This window comes from Protobothrops mucrosquamatus, unplaced genomic scaffold (assembly GCF_001527695.2).
Source record: "Protobothrops mucrosquamatus isolate PMUCROS unplaced genomic scaffold, P.Mucros_1.0 scaffold141, whole genome shotgun sequence".
Lineage (NCBI taxonomy): Eukaryota > Metazoa > Chordata > Lepidosauria > Squamata > Viperidae > Protobothrops > Protobothrops mucrosquamatus.
The window spans coordinates 394573-415832 of NW_015386507.1; the positions used below are offsets into that span (position 1 = coordinate 394573).

Consider the following 21260-nt stretch of genomic DNA (forward strand, 5'->3'; position numbering starts at 1 on the left):
GGGGGACGGGGACTGAAAAGTGCATGGCAGGAGGCTGTCTTCCACCCGACCCCTTGCGAGGGGGGGGGGCTGCTGCAGGTCCTCCAGAAAGCTGGCGTGAAGGCAGTGGGGGCCCCGAGAATCCCTCCCCCCCTCCCTCCTCAGAGAGCCTGGAGTGTGGCGTCCCCCTCCGGCCCCCGGAAAGGCCCATGCGTGGCAGAGAAGCCTTGGCACAGGGAAGGCAAACTTGACAGGGGCTCCAGTGATGGGGCCGAGGGCCACGGGTCTGGGGCCCGGCCAGGAGAGCTTTCGCACCCACCCCAGACTAGAAGGGGCCAAGCTGTGGGCCGGGTGGCCCTATTGCAGTCCTTCCCTCCTGTGGGGAGACCCGGGGCCATCCCCCCAGCCTTTCAGGGGCTTGGCTGGGGTCAGGACCCTCCTCCGCCTCTTCCTGCGGGCGTCCGCTTCAGGCTAAGTGGCCACACCGCGCTTCTGTGGGGGCGCCTCCATCTCCTGCCTTTGCTTCAGTTCCTTCATCCTGTTTCGGGGGGGGAGGAGAGAAGGTGACCTCCGAAGGGAGGGGGACACCCCGCCGTTCCTCTAGCAGAGCAAAGCCCCCACCCCACCTGCAGCTGGCTGGCCTCCTCCGTGGCAGAGCTATCGCACGCTCCGTGGGGGTCTGCAGATACGGGGAGGGTGAAAGAGGCCGAGGAGAGCCCCCCTCCCCAGGGCAATGCTGGGCTTCTCGTGGGGGTCTCCTCTGGATTTTCTAACCCCCCCCAAACTCATCTTGTGGTTTCTTAATGTCGATGAACTCTGTTCTCAAACTGCCTCCCCCAGTCTCCCCCCCCCTTCCTGCTGTACCTGTGCCGACAACGTCGCAAGAACCGCATAATCTTCCGGGCGGCCTGATCCTGCTTCTTGGTCAGGAAGGTCCCCCTGTCGGGGAAAGGAGGAGGGGAGGGTCAAGTGGCAGGAGTGGACCCGGCCTCTCAGGGCAGAGAATGGAAGGAGCAGCTCCCCCCCCCACTGCCCTCCGTAGCGTCCAGTGGGCAAAACCCCCCCCCAAAACAGGGCCACTTCGCCAGATGTCCAAAAGAGTCCTGGGAATGCGCAGTCCGGATCTACCAAGGGGTGCCAGTATGTGGGAAGTGCTGGAGTTGAAGCCCCCTTGCTCCTCACCTGCTTCTCAGGACCCCCCCACGCACGGGTCACCGCCCAGAGCCCCCCTCAGGGGAAAATGGGCGGTTAAGAGGAATGAAATGAATATATAAATGTGGAATAGAGCGATAAGAGAAGCGACTGGAACATCATCCGCTCCAAAGCACTATTTTGTCTCCCTGAATGAGAAAAACATGCAGCTAGTCCTCAAGAACAGTTCATTTAGTGACCGTTCAAATTTACGACACCCCTGAAAAAAGCGACTTACGGCTGTTTTTCACACTTGCGGCCAGTTCAGCATCCCTGTGTCCGCATGATCAAAATTCAGACGCTTGGCAGACTCATACTTACGACGGCCGCAGCGTCCCGGGGAGTCACGCGATCCCCTTTCGCGACCTTTCTGACAAGCAAAGTCAGAGCGGAGGCCAGAACCGCTTGACAACCGCGGGACTAATTGCAATGATTCACTTAACAACTATAGCAAGAAAGGTCATAAAGTGGAGCAAAACTCCCTTAACCGTCTCGCTTAGCAACAAAAAAAATCTGGGCTCACTTTTGACTATAGGTCAAGGCAGGACAAGAAGCAACGGATGGAAATGAATCAAGGAGAGAAGCAACCTGGAACTAAGGAGAAACTTCCTGACAGTGAAGACAATCAACCAGTGGAACTACCTGCCTCCAGAAGCGGTGAATGCTCCAACACTGGAAGTTTTTAAGAAGCAATTGGGCAACCATTTGTCTGAAATGGCATAGGTTTTCCTGCCTAAGCAGGGGTTTGGACTAGATGACCTCCAAGGTCCCTTCCAACATTATTATTTTTAAATACCTGTAGCCAATTCTCCCAAACTGGTTACGAAGCAGCTTGATGGGATCCCAGTCCTGGTGGGGCTGCTGGCCCTTCCCTCGACAGAGAGAGAGAGAGGGACGCCCCTTCCCTCCCTAAGGTCCCCCCCCAGGCACGTGGGGCATCAGGGCGGAGGAGCGGATCCAAGCTTGAAATGAAGGGGTGGGGGGTGGGGAGGGGGGCTGGCTTTGCAGAGGGCTGCCAATACCCAGATACCGCATGCACGGTGGTTCGAGGGCACCGGGCAGGCTGGCAGGAGCTGCCCCACATGGGCTCCCTGCTCCGGGGCTGCGGCTGAAGGACAGCATCAGAGGCAGCTGCAGGCAGGACCGGCAGTCCTTGGGGGGCAGGGGTCACCTGACAGGACTGGGACTGTCTTGCTCAGCCTCGGGGGGATTTTGGCCCGTCCTGGCGGGGAGCCAGAGAAAGGGACTGTGCCACGCCACGGCTGTGTGGACTCTGCCAGGAGGGGGTCTTGGGCTTCAGGGGAAGAGGGAGGGTCTCGAGGCCAGTGCCTGCTCCTGACTCCCCCCCTCCCCTTGCAACCAGATCCCCCCCCCCCTCGACTCCATCCCAGCACCCACTTGATCTTCTGCTGCATGGCGGCCGAGGCCCGGTGCCCCTGCTTCAGCCTCTCGTACTCCTTGTAGCTGCGATAGTATTGCTGGATCAGCACGGCGGCCCGTCGGCTCTGCCGGAACTTCTTCTGCTCGTAGTAGCTGCGGAACTTGCTCTGGATCAAGATGGCCGCCTGCGTCATCTTCTTGTAGAGCGCGTACTGTGCCAGGGAGGAGGAGGAGGAGAGGAGGGGCTGGGAAGGGCGCGGTGGGTGCGGGGGCTACTGCCCACCTGCCCATCCCGGAGTGCCCACCGCCTTCCCATCAAAGGCACGTCCATTAAGTTGGAGGGGGGGGACACCCCATTGCCCCTGAGGGAGATTTGGGCTCCCCAGAGCCACCCGACTGAAATGCCTTGATTTCCTGGTGGGAAGCGTCCCGATTTCGGAGCCCTGGGGCTTTTTCCGAGGGAGGGAGGGAGGGGGTAAGGGAGGACAGGGAAAGGATCCCCCACTTTCAAGGAAAGCATCCGGAAGCCAAAATATCAAACTCCTTCCACTTAGGTCCCCAGTGGGGCCCCTGTACTTCTCCGGCTGTCCCCCTCTTTCAGCTGCAGCCGGGATGTCCCTTCCAGGGCTCACTAGAGCCGCCCGCAGCAAAGACGGCCTCCCCGGAGCCGATCACAGCCTGCCCTTTCTCAGGAGGGTGAGAAGAGAACCCCCTCTCCTCTCCCCCCACACGGCTGCCTAACTCTTACAGAAGCTCCTCCAGCCCCACACGCCTCCCCCTCCCCTTGCCAGGAGTGGCCTTGGGACCCCACTTCCCTGCGTTACCTTCAGGGCAATCCAGGTGAGCTTGCAAGACAGAGAGAGAGAGCAGGTTAGTTGGGGGGTGTGCTTGCGAGTGTGGGGGAGGGGGCCTCCCAGGAGGCTTGCAGGGGCCAGAGACGGACGGGCCTTCCCCCCCCCCGAAGGAGCCCTACCTGCTTGTACTTCCGGTAGCACCGCTGGATGACAGCCGCCGCCAGCTCCTGCTGCTCCTTCAGCCGACGGCCCTGGAGGGGGGGAGCAGCACAAGAGAGGGGGGGTCAGCCCTCATCCTCCCCACCCCCCCAAATATAGGTAGTTCTTGATTTGCAACCGAAACGGAGCCCAACATTTCTGTTGTGAGGTAGTTTATGTGAGTTTTGCCCCGTATTATGAACAAATGATCACTAAATTAATGGTTCTGAGGAGTGGCTGTGCAGCATCAGCAGAGTGTGTGCGCGTATGTGTGTGTGTCCGTTGAACAAGAAAGAAGAGGGACAAGGAGGCTGAGAAGAGCCGCCGACGTCCCCCCAAAAGGGCTGCGCCCTGCCCTGCCCTGCCGTGGCTCGGTCGGGAGACGCACCTTGTACTTGCGAAAGGCCGTCTGGATGATCCGGGCGGCTTCGTACAGCTCCCGCTGCTCGTGGTCCGAGAGGGTCAGCAGGGCGAAGTCGCTCTCCATCTTTCCGTTCCCCGAGGCGTTGAGGAACTCGGCCCAGCTGGCGGCGGTGGGGGGCGGAGGGAGGCGCTCGAAGGACAGGTCCGCCAGGGGGGACTGCAGGGGGCTGAGGCAGGAGCGCCCGGGGGGCGAGGGGGCCAAGCCTCTGGAAGGCAGAAGGAAGGACGTGAGCCCCTCGTCCCCAAAGCTCACCGGCCACTCCCCCCTCCAGCGTCCGGAAGAGCTACCGTCGTTGGGGGAGGCTGGGCAGCTGGTCCACGTTCTCCAGGTAACTGGCCAGCCAGGACATGGTCTCGCTCAGGCCCACGTTGCTGGACCGCTCGCGGAGAGGAGCCTCGGGGCAGCCAAAGTCCTCCTGCTTGATGCGCTCCGGCGTGGCCTCGATGATCTGCCTGGCCAGGGTGATCACATCCACCTGCAGGGCAACAGGGGAGACAGGAGATGAGTGCCGGGGCGCTCCGTGTCTTCGTCCTCAACAGGGGACGAAGACCGGCACAGCTACTCACATAGAGGAGCCCAGCCCTCTGGGGTGGGGCGCTGCTGGACTGCAGGGAATAGGGGCTCCCGCGTGGCAGGGCCGCTGCAGAGAGGGAGAGGCCCAACCCCGGGCCCTTCTCCCTGGCATCCCAGCCTTTCAGCCAGAAACCGGAAGGAGGAGGAGGAGGAGAACCAGGGACCCTTCTCTGCACTGCGGGGGCTCAACCAGAGCCAGCCCCCCACCCATGGGGGCTCTGCCTGGCTTTTCCCACATGGTTACTGCCAGAGGCAGGGGGGCGTCTGGGTGCAGGCAGAGGAGTTGCCAACAGATCGGCCGGGGAATGGATGCTCAAACCGCTGCCCCCCCTCCCAGACGCCGGACCTGCAGGACGTCTGTCTCCGGCAGCTGCTCCTCGTTCTCGGCGTTTTCCCCGTAGGCCAGCAACTCCGGCTCCAGCTCAGCTTCAGGGCCTCCCGGGGGTCCCATGGGGCCCCCCTCGCCATAGCTCAGGAAGAAGGAGGCGGGCGGGAGGCGGGGTGGGCTGGGGGCCTCCTGCAAGTACCAGCCCTCCAGGCTGCCGGCTGGCAGGCCCTGGCAGACATCCATGGCCCCCTCGGCCTCGGGGCTGTAGGCGGGCGACTCCCGCAGGGCTGACCCGCTGGAATAGGCGGAGGTGATGGAGAGGGAGCCTTCCGAGCGCTCCGAGGGGGAGGAGACCCCGCTGGCGGTGCTGAGCCCTGGGGAGAGAGGGAGCTGGGTTTGGTTGGGGCTCAGTCTGAGCCTTGCTGCAGGCCGCCCCCCTGTGGGAAGGAAGCCCCCTACCTGTGTCTGGGCTGGCCGAGACGGGGGAGGGGACGTGCAGCCCCTCCGTGGGGTGCTGAAGACCGACGACACAGGCCTTGCCGGCCGACCCAGGTGCATCAGCCGAGGGCTCCAGAGGTTCGGGGAGGGCCTCTTCCTGGCGCTGCAGTTCTTCCAGGCACGTGGCCAGCTTGACGTGGCCCCGCGAACGAGCCACGGTGAGCGGCAGGCGGCCCAAGGAGTCGGGGATGGCCAGGGCTTGGCTGTTCCACAGGTAGAGCAGCTGGGCGGCCTCCAAGTGACCAAGCGCACAGGCCCACATCTGCGGATGGGGGGAGGTGAGGAATGAGACCCCTGACAGAGGCAAAGCAGCAGGAGCGGCCCCGAGCGGATCTCTCTCGCCGGAAGGACCAGACAGGGTCAGCCCCCCTTCTCCCCCCTCCCCTTCCGAGAGGCACTCACCAAGGGGGTGCAGGAAAAGTGATCCACATTGAGGGGGTCCACCTCTTGCTCCAAGTCCAGATTCTGGGCGTTGAGATTCCTGGGGGGAACCAAGGGCCGCCATCACGCCTCCGCAACGGGGGCCCTTCGGTCTTCGCACACCCCACCCCACCCCCAATTTCAGAGGGGCAAAATCTGGCAGGCTGGACTCGGGCAAGTGGCAGAGTTTATCCAAGCAAGGATCTCGTCCCGTGGGGAAAGGCTCGGATCAGCCCCGCTGGGTGGAAGACCAGGAATAGTCCCTGAGCAAATGGCCGTAAGCCAAGGAGTCCCTGCATGGATCCACAAGCGACAGATAATTTATTTACTACATTTGTAGAATGAGAAAAGGCACTGCTGCCCCTCTAGGAATTTGCCTCTCTTCCCCCCCCACATCCCTCCTTCCTAGCCCAACTCCTCCACTTGGGGGGCCCGGGGGTGGTGGTGGTGGTGGCTTTGTGCCCTTCTGGACAGAACCGGGTGAAGCTTTCCCCCCACGGGGGTCCGGGCAAGAGACGCCAAAGGGCCCTCGGCCTACCGGCCAGGGAGACTCACCGCCACTTGATCAGGGTCTCAATGAGGCGGGTGTAGCCCTGGGCGGCTGCCAGGTGCAGCAGCGTCATTCCTCGGAAGCTGACGTGGTGCACCAGAGTCTCCGAGCAAAGCCACGTCTGCGACAGCATCATTTTCTCACAGACGGCCACAATGCGGTCCTCAAAGGAGTCGGAGGCAGCCTAGTTTGGGGGGGGGGCAGAGGGGGAGGGAGGGAGGGGGGTGAAGAGCCTCGGGCTAACAGGCTACGTCTGCAGCCTCTTCTGGGCTCCCCAAAGATTCCGGGGACCTGTTTCCCACCCAAGACCATCAGCCCTCCTGCCCCAGATGTAGCAGCAGCCCCCCCCCCAGCAGATGAGATGGTCAGGGGGCACCAAGGACCCAGCGGTGGGCCGGCATTCCCTGCGGACAGCTGAAGCCCTCCAGTTGGGGGAAATGTGAGGAGTGGGCTGCTGAGGGCCCAGGGCCACATTCCTCAGAGGTGCCCTCCTCTGTCCCTCCCAGTTCCTGCCAGTCAAGCTGCAGTGGTCTCGCTGGGCAGTGCCACCTTGTCCCTGAGGTGTCCTTCAACTCCCGGGCCAAGGCCGTGCCCCCCTGGCCCCCTCCCTCGGCTTCCTCACGGGCGTCTGCCTGGCCTGTGGGAACAGGACTCTCCTCTCAAAGACCCCGTCAACTCCACCAGGACCCTTCCGACTGGGGACGATGGAAGCGGTAGTGCCCACTCTCCTCCTCTGACCGCAGGAAGTGGCCGTGCTGTGTGCGTGCCGGACTGAGGCACGCTGTGCCCCTTGCCCGGAAGGCTCCACGTGGCGCCCCTGCCCTCCGGCCAAGCTGCTGATCTCAACGGAAAGAATTCGGGGCCATTGGGCGGCCGGGGGGGGCGCGGATGCCTTCCCTCCTCCCTAATCCCACCCAGAGGCCGCCTGGCCTTATCTCCCACCCGGCCGCTCCAGAATAGCCGGGCTGGCTGACCACACAGGTGCCAATCTCAGCGAAACCTGAGATTCAGGCTGGGGGGGGGGGAACACGCACTAAATATACACGCGGCTGCTGCTGCACGGCCGGTGGGGCTGGGACAAAGGGGACCGGGGGGGGGCAACATCCATCCCAGACACCGTCCTGCTTTTGTGAGCAGCCCAGAGGGGAGGGGAGGGGGGGTTGAAAAATTCATATCACTTCTGCACCTGCAGCTCAGCAAGGACACAAGTGGGGAGCCCCACAAGCAACAGTGCCACCCCCCCAAGGACCCCCCTGGCTCAGAGAGGCCCCCATCCAGCCCCTTCCACGCCCTGGGGCCCTGTCATTGGTCTGCCCCCCCTACTTGGGGGGTGCCGGCAGAGCTCCCAAGGCCGCTTTTCCATCCAGTTTTCCTGAGCAAAACCGGCCCCATGAGCTCCTTCCCCACACCCTCTGGGGGGGCAGCCCTGGGGGGGGGGAGAAGAAGCATTTTGAAGGAGGAGACTGGAAGGAGCGGCCCTATTTGCTTGGAGAAGACCCTCGTGAAAGGAGACCCCAGATGGGGGACCCGCAGGGGCCACGGGGAACCCCAGGAGAACAGCGGAAGGGGGCAGGCACGGGGCCCACGGCCTGAAGGCATTTCGAGGCTTCTGCCCAAGAGGGGACCCTGCACCCCCAAAATCAGATCCGGGTGCTCCCCCCACAAAGCCTGGCATGTCTCCAAGTGTGTGTGTGTGTGCGCGCACCTTAACGCCCAATTGGCAAAGCCCTCAAGTCAATGCCCGCTGGGCACCAGTAGATGCCACGCTCCGGTGGCCACCAGCTCAGCCTCCCACCCCATCCCCGCCCCACGTCTCACCTGGCCAGGGGGCTTCTCCCCTTGGGCCTGGGCCGGCGGGCCATGGGGGGCCGAGGTGGCCATCTCAGCCACACGCTTCTCCATCTGCTCCAGACGATCAAGGATGGACATCCTGAACTGGTTATCTGGGGGGGGGGAGAGGAGGCTGGTGAGAGGCAGCCCGGCCCAGCCCGGCCCTGACCAGGTGAATGGGGGGGGGCAATAGGGGGGGAGGCCAAGAGGCTGCCGGGCATCCTGTTAGGCTAATCCTGATTGGGGCGATTAACAAGCCGGGCTGCCCTCATTTTCCCAGATGACCCACGGAGGGGGGGGGCTTCTCCACTGAGCACCCAAGAATGGGTGAGGGGGGGCTGGGCAGGTTCGGCTAGTCTTGGAAAAGGGACAACTGGGTTCATCCAGAAGGGCCCCGGAGCACCCGTCCTTCTGCGGCCCCAGGGAATGAGCAGACACAGCCCACCGGGGCGGGGGGGGGACGGCATCGGATGTCTCCTCCGTGATGGGGAAACGTTGGGGGTTCAAATAAACAAGCAAACACAAAAACAAAGTCCAGGACATTAAAACCCCACAAAGCGAAGGCGACCTCTCTCCCCCCCCCGTCTGTTCCCAGAGCAAAACCGGGGGGCCCCTTCCACAAGCAGCACAACGTCAACAGGCCCCTTCCACACGCAACAACTGGAGGCATAAACCAGGATAGCCAATTAGCTGGGGCAGATGAAACCCAGGTTAATCTCAAGAGCGTGCCCAAAGTGACCGAAAAAAACGCTTGCAGGAGAGGGGGTGGGATCCGCCCCCGGCCCCCGGCCACGCAACTCCCGTCCAGCTCATTCATTGCCCCCAGAGCAGGAAGAGGCGTCCAGAAGAGCCCACTGCCGCCCCTCGGGTGGGGGGGCTGCTGCTGCTCCTGGCCCACGTCAAAGCCCAGCAAGCCCACGGTGGGGAGGCATTGCCCCCCCAGGGCAGGGGGCGCTGCGGGGGACCCCTGGCCTGAGCCCCCACAGGCCAGGACCTTCCCCCCAGCAGCAGCAGCAGGCACCGAAGCCCCTTCCTTCCCGGCTCGGCCCCCCTCCCACCTGCCCAAGGCCAGTACCTGCTCTGGGCATTGCCAGGGGACGTGGGGGCTGCCCCCTTGCCTGACCCCCAAGCCCGGCGCTCTGCTCCTCAACTCCGGCGGGACTCGAAAGCAGCTGGCAGGGACCGCAGAGAAATCCCAGGTTAGGCCCGCCCCCCCAGCTGGGGGGGGGCAGAGATCAGGGCACCGCTAGCCGTCCTGGTATGCAATGACAGTGCGAAGGGGGCCCGCTGCCCCCACCCCTGACGCGCCGGTGGGAGGGGAGCCGGCCCCTTCTCCGCCAGCCAGAGACGGCAGCCTGACCAGCTCCGGCCCTCCCGAAAATAGCCACTGGCCTGGGCGGGGGGGGGGGGGAGTGGACGGCAATCCTTTAATGAGCTCTATCTTTTGCGCACACACACACACACACACACAGAGGCTGGCCGGACAGTTGCCTCCAGCTGGTAGTCTAGAGAAGCCCCCTCTGCACGGCTCACTCTGGGGGGAAGGGGCTCCCCTCTCTGCTCCCCATCACCCCCTTCCCCCAGCTGCCAGGGAGGGTGCGGGGAGAGGGGGCCAAGTGCCCCTTGCCCAGCCCGGCCTCTGCCATCGGGCAGGTCATGCCCGCCAAAGACTGGCCTGTTCTCAGAAAGGGATTTTTTCCAGGTCACACGGGGGGAGGGGTGCGTGCCTGGACAGACGCCCTCGGGCACCGGCAGGGCAGGGGGAGCCCTTTAGGGACCCCTCGAAGCCTCTTTGCCCGACTGGCAAGGACAGGCCTGGGCGCTGTTCCGCAGAGGCTCTGACCGGATAGTGGCAAGGTGAGAGGTCTCTCCAAGGTGGGCTGGGGTCAGGCTGCTTCCCCCCCTGCCTTCGGGTCGGCAGCAGGTAGCCAACGGAGGCCACCGCCTGGCCGAAGGGGGCTCTCCCTGCGAGGCGGGCCAAGAGCCCCTGGCCAGCCTGCTCAGAGCTGCTCCTTGGATGTAGACTGAGCAACTGAACCCCTTGCACGGAGGGGAGGGGGCAGCTCCTCCCACCAGCCCCCCTCCCAGCATCGGGAAGACCCCAAACGGACCCTGAGACTTTGCGGCCCTCAGGCAAGACGACAGCCGCACTGGCCCGCCTGGTTGGGCCAGCAGAGGGGCCGCTGGAGGGGCCTGTGGCCGGGTGGGGGTCAGGGGTGGTCCAGCTGCACCCCCGGGACTGAAGCGGGGTGCTTGTTACTCTGATGCACCGAGAGGGGAGCAGTGCAGGGGGGTCTCTGCCGAGCAGGGTGAGGGGCGAGTCGAGGGAGGAGGGGGCGGGGGAGTGGAGGGCCCAGCACGGCCGTCATGGAAACTCCTGGCCCCTCCCAGCCTTTCCGTTGCACATGCCAGGAACATCCCTGTAAGGCGACACCCTGGACGGGGCCCAGCCCAGCGCTGGTTTTTCCGACACAAACAACTCCCCGGAGGAGCCCCGGCCCTCCTCCCGGCCCTGGGGCTGTGCCCGCCTGGGCAGCTGTGGGCCCCAAGGGCCCAGGATCAGGCCTCCAGGGGCCCTTCCAGCCCTGGCACTCTATGATCCTACAGGAGGACCTCAATTTAGGGCCACAATTAAGCCCCAAATTTGCGTTGCTAAGCAAGTCAGTTGCTAATTGAGTTTTGCCCCATTTTACAAACTCCCTTGCCACGGTCCTTAAGGGAATCATTGCCGTTGTTCAGTTAGTAACCTGGTTAAGTGAATCCGGGTTCCCCCATTGACTTTGCTTGACCGGTCGCAAAAGGAGATTACGCAATCCGAGGACGCCGCGACCGTCCTAAATATGGACCGGCTGACGGGCCGCTTTTTCCACCCTGATTGTGACTTTGAACGGTCACTAAAATGAACGGGTGTAAGACGAGGACCACCTGTGCGGGAAGAGGAAAAGCCTTGGGAATCCCCCGCCCGCAGCAGTGAGGGCGGCATCCCCCACTCACCGTCCAGGGAGAGCCAGTCCAGCTGGGGGCCGGGCAGTGTCAGGAAGCTCCGGGCCCGGTACTCAAAGACGACCGACGGGGACACCAGGCAGGCATCCTGCGCGACCTGCAGCGGCACCAGCCCCGCCTCGTGGGCTGCGGGGGGAAGGGGAGAGCACTGTGAGGGGGGGCAGAGGGCCCTTTGCTCCGGGAGGGGCCGAGCCAGGCCTCCCCTCTCTCCCTGCGCCCCCCACTCTCAGCTCCCCTACCTGGGCAGTAGCAGCGGAGCACCCCGGACTGGATGAGCGACGCCGGGACCGAGATCTGGCCAAAGAGGCAGCTGTAGGACTCCGAATCGTCCATCCAGGGGCCGGTGATCAGCACCTTCACGCCCCCCTGCCCCCCCGGGAGGAAAAGGCGGGAGTCAAAGAGGGAGTGGCTCCCCCCCCGAGGCCCCGTGGCCAAAAGGAGACACTGGCAGCGGTTGCTCACGAAACGCCCCCCTGCCCCTCCCCCCGGGCCCTTGAGGTCCTTCTGGCCCCTTCGGCTGTGCCCCTCCCCAGCTTTTCCCAGCAGAGCACCTACCTCTGGGTAGGACCACTCGGGCGAGAAGTCGGTGATGGAGACCCAGGGCTGAGCAGGGCCCCCCAAGATGGCCTCCGCCACGTGGCAGGATTCGGCCGGGGGCTCCGGCAGAACCGACTCCGGGCTCTCCGACCCGGGACTGGGGCCTCTCGGGCTGCCTGCCCCGTCTGCCGCCGGGCCCTCCGTCATCAGCTCGCTAATGAGGTCCGGGAAATGGCTGTCGAAGGGCAGGCTGAAGGGGCCTCCCGCTGCCGCCGCGGCCACTCTCTGGATGACCGAGTGGAGCTCCTCCTGCAGCTCCTTGGGGGAGATCTCCGGGCCCCCCCCGGCCGCTCTGCCCCCTTCACCTGATGTCTCCATGGGTGCCTCTGGGCTGCTCTTGGCTTCCGCTGCGGCCACCGTGGGGCTGGCTGAGAGGGCCGCAGGCCCCTGCCTGGCCCCATCATCCTGGATGAAGAAGCGATTGGTGGAGATGTAGAGCGAGTAGCCCGAAGCTGAGCCAGTCTCCGGAGGCTCCGGCTTGGCTTGCAGACCCCGGCCGCCCCCGTATGTCTGTCCTTGCTTGGGGCTGTTCAGGAAGCGGTCTGGGTCGAAGGCGTCCGAGGTCCCCTCGCTGGTCTCCATGGCGGACTCCAAGCTCTGCGAGAGGAGCAGTCCGGGCAAGACGGCCAGGCCAAGAGGCGTTGTGGGGGCCGCCCCCCCCTCTCCGGAGACCAGGTGCTGGCTGGGGGTCAGGGCCAGCGGCTTCTCAGCCCCGCTCGGGCCAGCCATGACGAAGATGGTGCTGCCAGGCAGGCTGACGGACAGCGTGCCAGGGGGCCGCTCCTGTTTGGGGAAGCCGCCGGGCCGGGGCAGCGCAGGGGGCGGCTGCGTGGAGTCGGGGACGGCGTCGGCCATGGTGGAGGAGGTGGTCTTGGCCGGCTTGGTGCCCTTGCTGTCCAGGACAGGCCCCTTGGCCGGGTCAGCCTCAGCTCGGGCCTCGGGGCTGCCGGAGATGTTTTGCACCTCTGTCAGGGCCGGGAAGGGGCAAGGACGGACTTCCACCTTCGGGGAGATGATCCGGTGCTTAATGCTGTTGCATTTGTGCGGGACGTGGCCGGGACTCCCTGCCAGGAGAGGAGGAGGAGGAGGAAGGGGGGTTACGGCCCCCATTTCCAGCCTAAGACCTGGATCCTGGCTTATTGGCAGGCCGGGGGAGCAGGCAGTGTGCCCCATAACTGGGCAACGTCCAGTCCAGAAGGTGTTCCCCCCTTTCCTGTGGCCCTTTGACCTCCTGCCATGACAGCACCACCTCTCTTTCTCTACACACACACACACACAAGCACACAAACTAAGCTGGCCCCGGGTGGCCCCACTTCTCTAACCCTGACCCTTTGGATGTCGACCCAGAAGTTTTTCCCTGATCGCGCCAAGCCCTCTTAGCGCCCTCCGAAAGCCACTGCCGTCAGGGCACCTCAGCTGGTGGGATGCCCTGCAGACCCCCTTCAGAATGGAGGGGCTCCACATGCTGCAGGAGGGAGGGAGGGAGGGAGGGAGGGAAGGGGCGAGGGGGCGGCTGACCGAGGCTGCTGCTGCAGAGGCAGGCGTGGGTCCGGGGGGGCGGCTTGGCCTGGTGGCTTTCCAGGATCTGCTGCACCAGCTGCTCCACAGAGAGGTCAGTGCTGCTGCTCCCGTTGCTGCTGCACGTCCACTTGATCCCCAGAACTGCGGGAGGAAAGAGTGCGGCGTGTCCGGTCCGGGATCCCGGCCTTGTCCCCTGCCCCCCAGACCCTCCCCAAAGGCAGAAACCGGCCCTCCCGGGGAGATGGAAGGGGTGGTGCTGCCCTGCCACGGGCATCTTCCAAGGGCACCGGACAGCAGCTCCCGGGCAGTCAAAGCACAGGGCCTGGCCAGTCCAGGGGCATCCAGCTGTGGTCAGCAGGAGCCTCCTGGGAACAGAGGAAGAGGAGGAGGAGGCCACTGACCTGGCGCTTCTCAGCAGCCCCTCCAGTTACAACTATAACGGAGACTATAACTCGTGATGGCTGTAAAGTGGGCTGGTCACAAGACCGACCCAACTATATGACCTTTTTTACGGCTGCTAAGCAAACCCTTCGGGATGCTGAAGGGAAATGCCACTTTTGGGCAAGGCTGCTATAAAAAAGGCAGCCGCGTGGCTGCGGGACACCCCAAACGGCGGTGAAAGTGGCCTGGCTGCCCAGCAACCCGTGGTCACGTGACTTTGGGGAGGGTCTGGCCGTTGGAATTGCGAACCTGGGTCATCAGTCACTCCCAGGTAGGTCAATTGGAACTTTGAAGAGTTACTTAGCGATTAGTCGTAAGTTAGACATGTCAAACCCGCGACGTCACGTGACGTCGCGCGACGTATCGGGAGCTTTTTCCCCATTGCCGGCAATGGGGTGGGCGCGGTTTCTTGGTGACGCGGCCGGCCCATGGGCCGGCAGTTTGACACCCGTCGTTAAGTCAAGGACTACGAAGAAGCCTAAAACCCATCATCTTGCACCCTCCTGGCACTGCTTACACATGGGCTTCAGCTGTCCGACCAGCTCCTCCTTCGACCACTTCAGCCACTCCTTGCGGTCACTGTTGATGGAGCAGAGGACGGGGCTGCAGACCTTCCCGCAGTCCTCAATGGCCGGCACGTTCAGATAGTGGACCAGGACGATGTCCGGGTTCTGCAGGGGGGAGTAAGGGGGGGGCGGGTGGGAGGAGAGGCAGGAGGGAAGCCCCTTGGGGGGCAAAGGAGGCAGACTAGGCCTTGTTCAGAGAGAGAATAATTTTCCTAAGCCTTGAATCCCGGTTTCCTTCCTGCTTCTTAGTTAGGGGGATCCAGCCCACATTCCGGCTTTCAAACTGGGACAGGGTAAGCTAGGCCTTGGCGACCCCCCCGCCCAAAAGAGGACTTCTGGAGGATGACTGGGGGGTCCTAAAAAGACATCGTGTCAGGCCCTAGACCAGGGTTAGGCAACCTTGGCTCTTTTATGGCTTGTGGACTTCAACTCCCAGAATTCCTGAGGCAGCATAGCTGGATCAGGAATTCTGGGAGCTAAAGTCCACGAGCCATAAAAGAGCCAAGGTTGCCTAACCCTAACCCTAAACCAAGAATAACGCTGGTGATTCTTCCTAGCCAAGTTCTTTATTGCTTCAGACCTGTAGACGGAATCTTGCCGGGTTGAAAACTCAAGACTTTCTCCATCTTCATTAATGTACTGTGGGAACTATTAAGGAGAGGCTGTCCTCCCCCTCCTTCTCTCACAATTCATATCTGGGCTGAGTTGCCTCTTCCTCCTTGAGAATGGACCCTTCCCTCCAGGGGAGCCCCCTCCTCACTGAGGTTTATCACCTATCAGGGGCCTTGAGGATCCTCTCCAGGGGAGGCCAGGCAGACTCCCCCCCCACCAAGAGAAGCAGGACCATAATTCTTGGACAATGAATTTATATATTTTGGGCCTTTTTCGCCTGTAGTCATTTACTGATATTCTAAGTAACAGTGAATAAATATTTTCCTAAAATCATCATTTGTTCTATTAAAGCAGGGGCATCCAAACTTGCCCGCTTTAAGATCTGTGGACTTCAACTCCCAGAATCCCTCAGCCAGCAGAGAAGTTGAAGTCCGCAAGTCTTAAAGGGGCCCAGTTTGGAGATCCCTGAATTGAGAGTAGTTTCTTAATCTCAGCAAAGTTAAGGGGTGCAGACTTCCAACACCCAGAATTCCCCAGCCCAGCACCCTGGGCTAAGGAATTCTGGGAGTTGAAGTTTTCATCTCTTAGCATTGTTGAGATTGACGAATGCTATGTCAGCCTTCAGGGCATAATTAGAGAGAGACCATTGTTCTCCATTTAGAAAAGAATAACAGAGTTGGAAGGGACCTTGGAGGTCATCTAGTCCAACCCCCTGCTCAGCCAGGAAATCCTATACCAGCATGGCTGGCTCAGGAATTCTGGGAGTTGAAGTCCACGAGTCATAAAAGAGCCAAGGTTGCCTACCCCTGCCCTATATCATTTCAGACAAATGGCTGTCCGGTCTCTTCTTAAAAACCACCAGTTTTGGAGCATTCACAACTTCTGGAGGCGAGGAGTTCCACTGGTTAATTGTTCTAACTGTCAGGAAGTTTCTCCTTAGTTCTAGGTTGCTTCTCTCATTCATTACTTTCCATCCGTTGCTTCTTGTCCTGCCTTCAGGAGCTTTGGAGAATAAGAGGCGGAACCCACCCACCCCCCGTTCTTTGAGGCAGCCCCTGAGATATTGGGAGACGGCTATCCTGTCTCCTCTGGTCCTTTTTTCCCTTAAACCAGACATAATCCAAATCCTGCAGCCGTTCTTCGTATATTTTGGCCTCCAGTCCCCTTAATCCTCTTTGTTGCTCTTCTCTGCACTCTTTCTAAAGTCTCAACATCTTTTTTTACATCGTAGTGACCAAAACTGGATGTGGGACCCCGAGGGTGGCCTTACCGTTATAAAGGGGTAATTTTTCATAGATTATAATATCCTTTAGCTGAAATTATGCCAGCCATTCCAAAATGCAGGGAACGAAGGAGGACGGACGGGCAGTGGGCTCCCACTTCCAGCTCCCCTGCTGCTGTCCTTCCTCCGGAAACACCCCCCCAAACACAATTCCTTAAGGAAAGGGCCCCCCCCCGCGTGGTTCAGCAGCCGCAGGGAGACTTACCTGGAGTAGCCAGTAGCAGCGACGGTGGAATGTCGGGACGATGGACGAATGGACGTAGCAGCCGTAGAGACACTGGGGAGGGGGGAGGAAGCAAAGATGGGGGGAGTGTTTCCTCCCTGTAGCAGATCCCCGTGTAGGTAGTCCTCGACTTAGAACCAATTCGTTTAGTGACCATTTGAAGTTACAACGGCAGTGAAAACGGCGATTTATGGCTGTTTTCCACACTTAGGACCGTTGCCGCGTCCACATGTCACCTGATCAAAATGTTGGCCACTGACTCGTATTTATGACGGTCCTTCCGACAACTGCCGCGATTCGCTTAACAAAGGAGGCGATAACTTGTAAAATGGGGCAAAACTCACTTAATGTCTGTCTCACTTAGGAAATTTTGGACTCAATTGTGGTTGTTAAGTCGAAGACTACCTGTAACCCCCCCTGCAGGGCTGGATCCTCCCCTCCACCCACCCCCCCTGGTCTCCACAGCCCCCCAAGCTCTGCAACGCCCCTGAAAGTGGCCCCCCCTTCCTCCCTCCCAGGGTCCCCTCCGGACTCTGGCCTGCCCAGAGGGTGCCTGGGGCTTCTTCAGAGCCTCACGGGCCTTTCCCAAGAGGGGAGGGATCTGGAGGGGGGGGTCCTACCTCCACCCCTTTGACCTTCAGCTTCATGTGGTCTTCCCGGGTGGTCTTGCCATCCTTGCGCTTCTTCCAGCAGTAGCCGTCCTTCCGGTACTTCACCTTCTTGCGATTGTACAGGATGAGGGAGCCGTTCTGGGGTCTGCCGGGAGGAGGAGCCCCGGTGAGCAGGGGGTCCAGGAGGGCCCTGGGGCTGTGGAGCCCCCCCAGGTCTGCAGGGAGCCCCCTGGGAGGGAGGCCTGGAGGCCAGTAGGCCTGAAAGCCCTCTGGGTACGGCCATAGCCCACCCCTTCCCCAGCGGGGGGCTTTGGGGTCTCCGCCTGGGAAGCAGGCAGAGGAAGGCAGGGGGCTTCCCTCTTCTGCCACGGAGGGTCTGGCATCTTGTGGCCCACGTTGTGGGGTGGAGGGGACGAGGACCCTCGCCTGTTTCGGCAGCCTCCCTCCAAATCAGCTTCCCCACACCTGTATTCTGGGATGGGGGGAGCACCGTTTTCTCTTTTAATCCGATTTCGTTCGTTAAGTTTGCGTGTTTGCAGCCAAAGGTTTGCAGGCCCGTTAGAAGTGGGAGGAGGGGCTGGTTGCCCCAGACGCCCCCGAGAAGGGAATTCAGGCCCCCGAAGCACCAGCAGCATCTGCTCCACCAGGGGTGGGTGGTTGTGCTGGGCCCCTGACACCCCCCCCGTGTGCCCCGGCCTTGAGCCAGCAGGGGCGGACCCCTTACCTGGTCTTCGGGGAGCCCGAGAGCCATTCCTCATGTCTCTCAAAGGTGATCAGATAAGAAGCGATTTCCTGCAAGAAAGACCCCCGACTTCAGAGCCAGCTCCCCAGTGGCGTTTTGGAGCCCCTATCCGATTATCTCCAGTCCACTCCCATTCTGAGGTTGGCCTGACCACCGGCCGGGGATCTGGGGAGATCCTTCCCTGAAAGCCGGAAGAGGCTGAAGCCCACCGCCCCCCGAGAAGCCCCTGGCACAGGCTCCCCCCCCCATTTTGCATTTCTGTCAATTCCGCCCTCTGGCAACAAGAAAGCCGCCGTGGGGACGGAGGGCCAGGACGGCCAAAGTCTCTTGGGCAGGCCAGGAACAGGGCTCACGCAGTGGGCACGGTGCCTCCTTCCGCAGGGCGGCCCACCAAGGGGCACTCGGGGTGGGGCAAACAAGGGCTTGATCCAACATGGAGCAGACCAAGGTAGGCTTGAGAGAAAACGGTGGTCCTCCAGGCCATTCAGAGACCGTTGAAAGTTACAATGGCACTGGAAAACTGACCAATGACCAGTCCTCACACTTATGACCACAGCAGCGTCCCCACAGTCATGTGATCAAAATTCAGGTGCTTGGGAGGGTCGCAGAGTCCCGGGGTCAGGTGACCGCTCTTTGCGAGCTGCCCAGCTGCCCTCCGAGAAGCAAAGTCAACGAGGGAACCCGGATGCACTTAACGACCGTTTGATTCGCTTAACGACCGTGGCAAAAAAGGTTTTAAAAGTCAGGTGCAATTCTCTGAACAACTGATAGCTGCCTTGCTTAGGGACTGGAGTTGTGCCCAGAATACGGGCGCAAGGCGAGGACGGCCGGGGTCTTTTTTTTTTTATTTGCAGTTTTTATTTTTTATTTTTTTTCAGTCTCCTCCTGGAAGCCCCTCCTGCAAGAGTGGGAGCTGCTTCTGGATCTTTCTGAGGATCAACGTGCAACCGAAGGACCCTCAAAAACAAGGACCCCCCCTTCCTCCTCTTAGTCTGCCCTGAAGGGAGCCTGGCCTAAGGACAGAGCCGCCGGGGGTCTCCCTCCCCCCCACCCCCACAGCATCCCAGGGTCTGAAGACAGAGCTGGGGGTGCAGGAGAAAAAGGGGGCCTCTCTGATCTGCAGGGTTCCAACTCGGCCCCCAATTCCTGCTGCCAAGGAATTCTGTTGGTGAGGTCTGCCCCGTTTTACGACCTTTCTTGCCACAGTTAAGTGGATGCCAGTTGCCAGGCACCCCAAGCTTGGTCTCATGACCACAGGGAGGCTGCAAGGATGGTGTGTGTGTGTGTGTGTGGGAAACACACACCTAAGTGATTTTTCTCACGCCGCTGCAACTTCGGACAGTCACAGAATAAACGGCTGCAAGAAGAGGATGGCCTGTGCCAGGCTGGAGCTTCCGTCTGCAGAGCCCACACACACACACACACAGCTGGCCTCCTGACCCTCCCCCACCCTGCCCTCTGGCCACGGGTCCCCCCCACGTCCGGAAGACGGAAAGGCCCCGCAGGGCTCACCCTCCCCTCCCAGGGTCCAGCCTCCAAGCATCCTCTCTGGACCAGGCCCCGCCCTCCACGTTCTTCCTTCTGGATCCCGACCGTTTATGCAGGTGCCCCCCGACCCCTCCCAGCCCAAGAGGGCTCCCCGAGTTTGCAGCCAGGGACTGTGGCCATCTCTCCGGGGTCACCTCGTTGTCTGGAGAGAAAGGGAAGCTCTGCCCGCAGCTGAGACACCCGGGAGTCCTGGCGGGGGCAGCTGCCCAGGGCCAGACCCTGAGTGGCAGGGGTCAAGCCAGGTTCAGGGCCTGTGAGAACCACCCTCTAACTGGCTGTTCTGTGGGAAAGCCCTTCTCCCTGCCCTGACCTGGGACCGAGGGGGTCAGGCAGCTGCAGCCCCCTTCACAAGGGCCCCTGGTCCACGACGGGCGGGAAGGTGGGAGGGGCAGCCAGAGCACCTGGGGGGGGGGGTCTTCAGGACTCTTGGAGCAGAACCCCCCTCCGGTCTGGCCAGCGCCCGTCTCCCCCCACCGCGGGAATCGTCAGGGCAGCACTAATAATACTGAAGGCAGACTGTTCCCCCAAACCAGGGATAGGCAACCTTGGCTCTTTTATGACTGGTGGACTTCAACTCCCAGAATTCCTGAGCCAGCCATGCTGAGAGGAAAGGGAGAGGTTTCCAAACTGAGCCATGCTGGCTCAGGAATTCTGGGAGTTGAAGTCCACGAGTCATAAAAGAGCCAAGGTTGCCTACCCCTGCCCCAAACCAAGCAGGCCAGAGGCAGAGGCTGGAAGCTGCTGCATGCAAGGGAGGCCCTGGGAGGTGATGGGAGAAGGCAGGAGAGGCCAGCAAAGTTGCAGAAACAGAAAGCAAAAATGGCCATTTGCAGGAAAGAGACCCAGAAGGCCAAGCAAAGCCAGGCGGGGGGGGGGGAGAGGCCGGCGGCCGAGCAAGACCGAAGCATCTGGACCAACGGTGACCGACTGTGGCCGAAATCAGACTTTCAAGCGGAGCGGAGGGTCTCCAAAGGAAGCAGGAAGACCAGAACGATAAAGAAGAGCAGGAGGGCTGGATGATGTGTGGGAGGGGGCCCGTTTGGTTCCCTCCCCCGCCTCCCAGAAGGAACTCCCCCGCCCCCTCCCCCAGGAGCAGCATCTGAGGGATGCTGCGCTGGGCTCCTTTTCCCATCCCTGGTTCCTAGGATGCTGCTCTTTTAAAAAAAAGGCCTAAAGGTGGTTTGTTTGTTCCAGATCGAAAACAGGACCTTGCAGGAAACGCTTCCCTGTTTTGTACACAAACGCACAAAACCCTGCAGTCTAGCGGGGATCACACACACACACCCCTGCTTACCACACCCCTTGCGCTCGGCTAACGGGCAAAGGGAGCTTTTTCACAGGCTTATTGGGGTGATTATTAAAAAGGGAGGGGGGCTCTTTCCTGCTCGACCTCAGAGACTCCTCCGCAGAGAGACGCTGGAGGGGACTCCGGGGCTCAGGAAACAGGGGCCCCCATTATTAGGGGCCACGCGGGGCCCAGCTGGGGGGTCCCCGAGAAGAGGGCAGAGCCCCAACCCAGAGGGGCCCTCCCCTCCCCGAGCCTGCCTGTGTGATGGGGCAGCTTCCCACCCCCCCACCCCAGAGGACCCAGCCGGACCCCCGGGAGGGACTCGGGGTTCCGGAGCAGCAGCAGCAGCAGCCTGTCCCCCCCCCCCCGCGCCCCTACCTCGTTGGTGTTCCAGCGCAGGCGCTCCTTGGGCAGGGCCGGGCACTTGGGCACGCACTCCACCAGCTTCTTGGGCAGGAAGACCTTCAGGTGGTGGCTGTTCTCTGCGGAGGGGGGGGTCGGAGAGGGGCGGGGGGGTCACCGTCCACGGGCGCCAACGGGGGGGGGCTGTGCAAAGGCCCGTCTGCGCAAGGACCGCTCGGGGGTCGGGCCGCCCCCAGCCCTCCCCCACCCCCGCGCGGCTCGCTCCCGGCCCCTCCCCGTGGGAAAAGAGCGCCCCTCC

General features: G+C 61.9%; 1 protein-coding gene across 1 annotated transcript in view; it reads right to left on the bottom strand.

The window, feature by feature from the left end:
* Positions 1-450: 450 nt before the first annotated feature.
* CAMTA2 (calmodulin binding transcription activator 2) overlaps positions 451-21260 on the bottom strand; it is a 29144-nt gene continuing 8334 nt past the window's right edge. Inside the window, exons 4-26 of the mRNA XM_029283578.1 lie at positions 20978-21081; positions 17746-17813; positions 17031-17166; positions 16393-16464; positions 14245-14398; positions 13284-13427; positions 11838-12829; positions 11724-11771; positions 11408-11534; positions 11160-11294; positions 8154-8278; positions 6341-6498; positions 5768-5846; positions 5416-5627; positions 5327-5337; positions 4886-5241; positions 4254-4441; positions 3931-4171; positions 3524-3595; positions 3375-3395; positions 2569-2762; positions 844-918; positions 451-517 (exon numbers count right to left, since the gene is read on the bottom strand). Coding sequence (XP_029139411.1) covers positions 451-517; positions 844-918; positions 2569-2762; positions 3375-3395; positions 3524-3595; positions 3931-4171; positions 4254-4441; positions 4886-5241; positions 5327-5337; positions 5416-5627; positions 5768-5846; positions 6341-6498; positions 8154-8278; positions 11160-11294; positions 11408-11534; positions 11724-11771; positions 11838-12829; positions 13284-13427; positions 14245-14398; positions 16393-16464; positions 17031-17166; positions 17746-17813; positions 20978-21081 — 3779 coding nt within the window. The remainder of the gene's footprint in view (positions 518-843; positions 919-2568; positions 2763-3374; positions 3396-3523; positions 3596-3930; positions 4172-4253; positions 4442-4885; positions 5242-5326; positions 5338-5415; positions 5628-5767; positions 5847-6340; positions 6499-8153; positions 8279-11159; positions 11295-11407; positions 11535-11723; positions 11772-11837; positions 12830-13283; positions 13428-14244; positions 14399-16392; positions 16465-17030; positions 17167-17745; positions 17814-20977; positions 21082-21260) is intronic.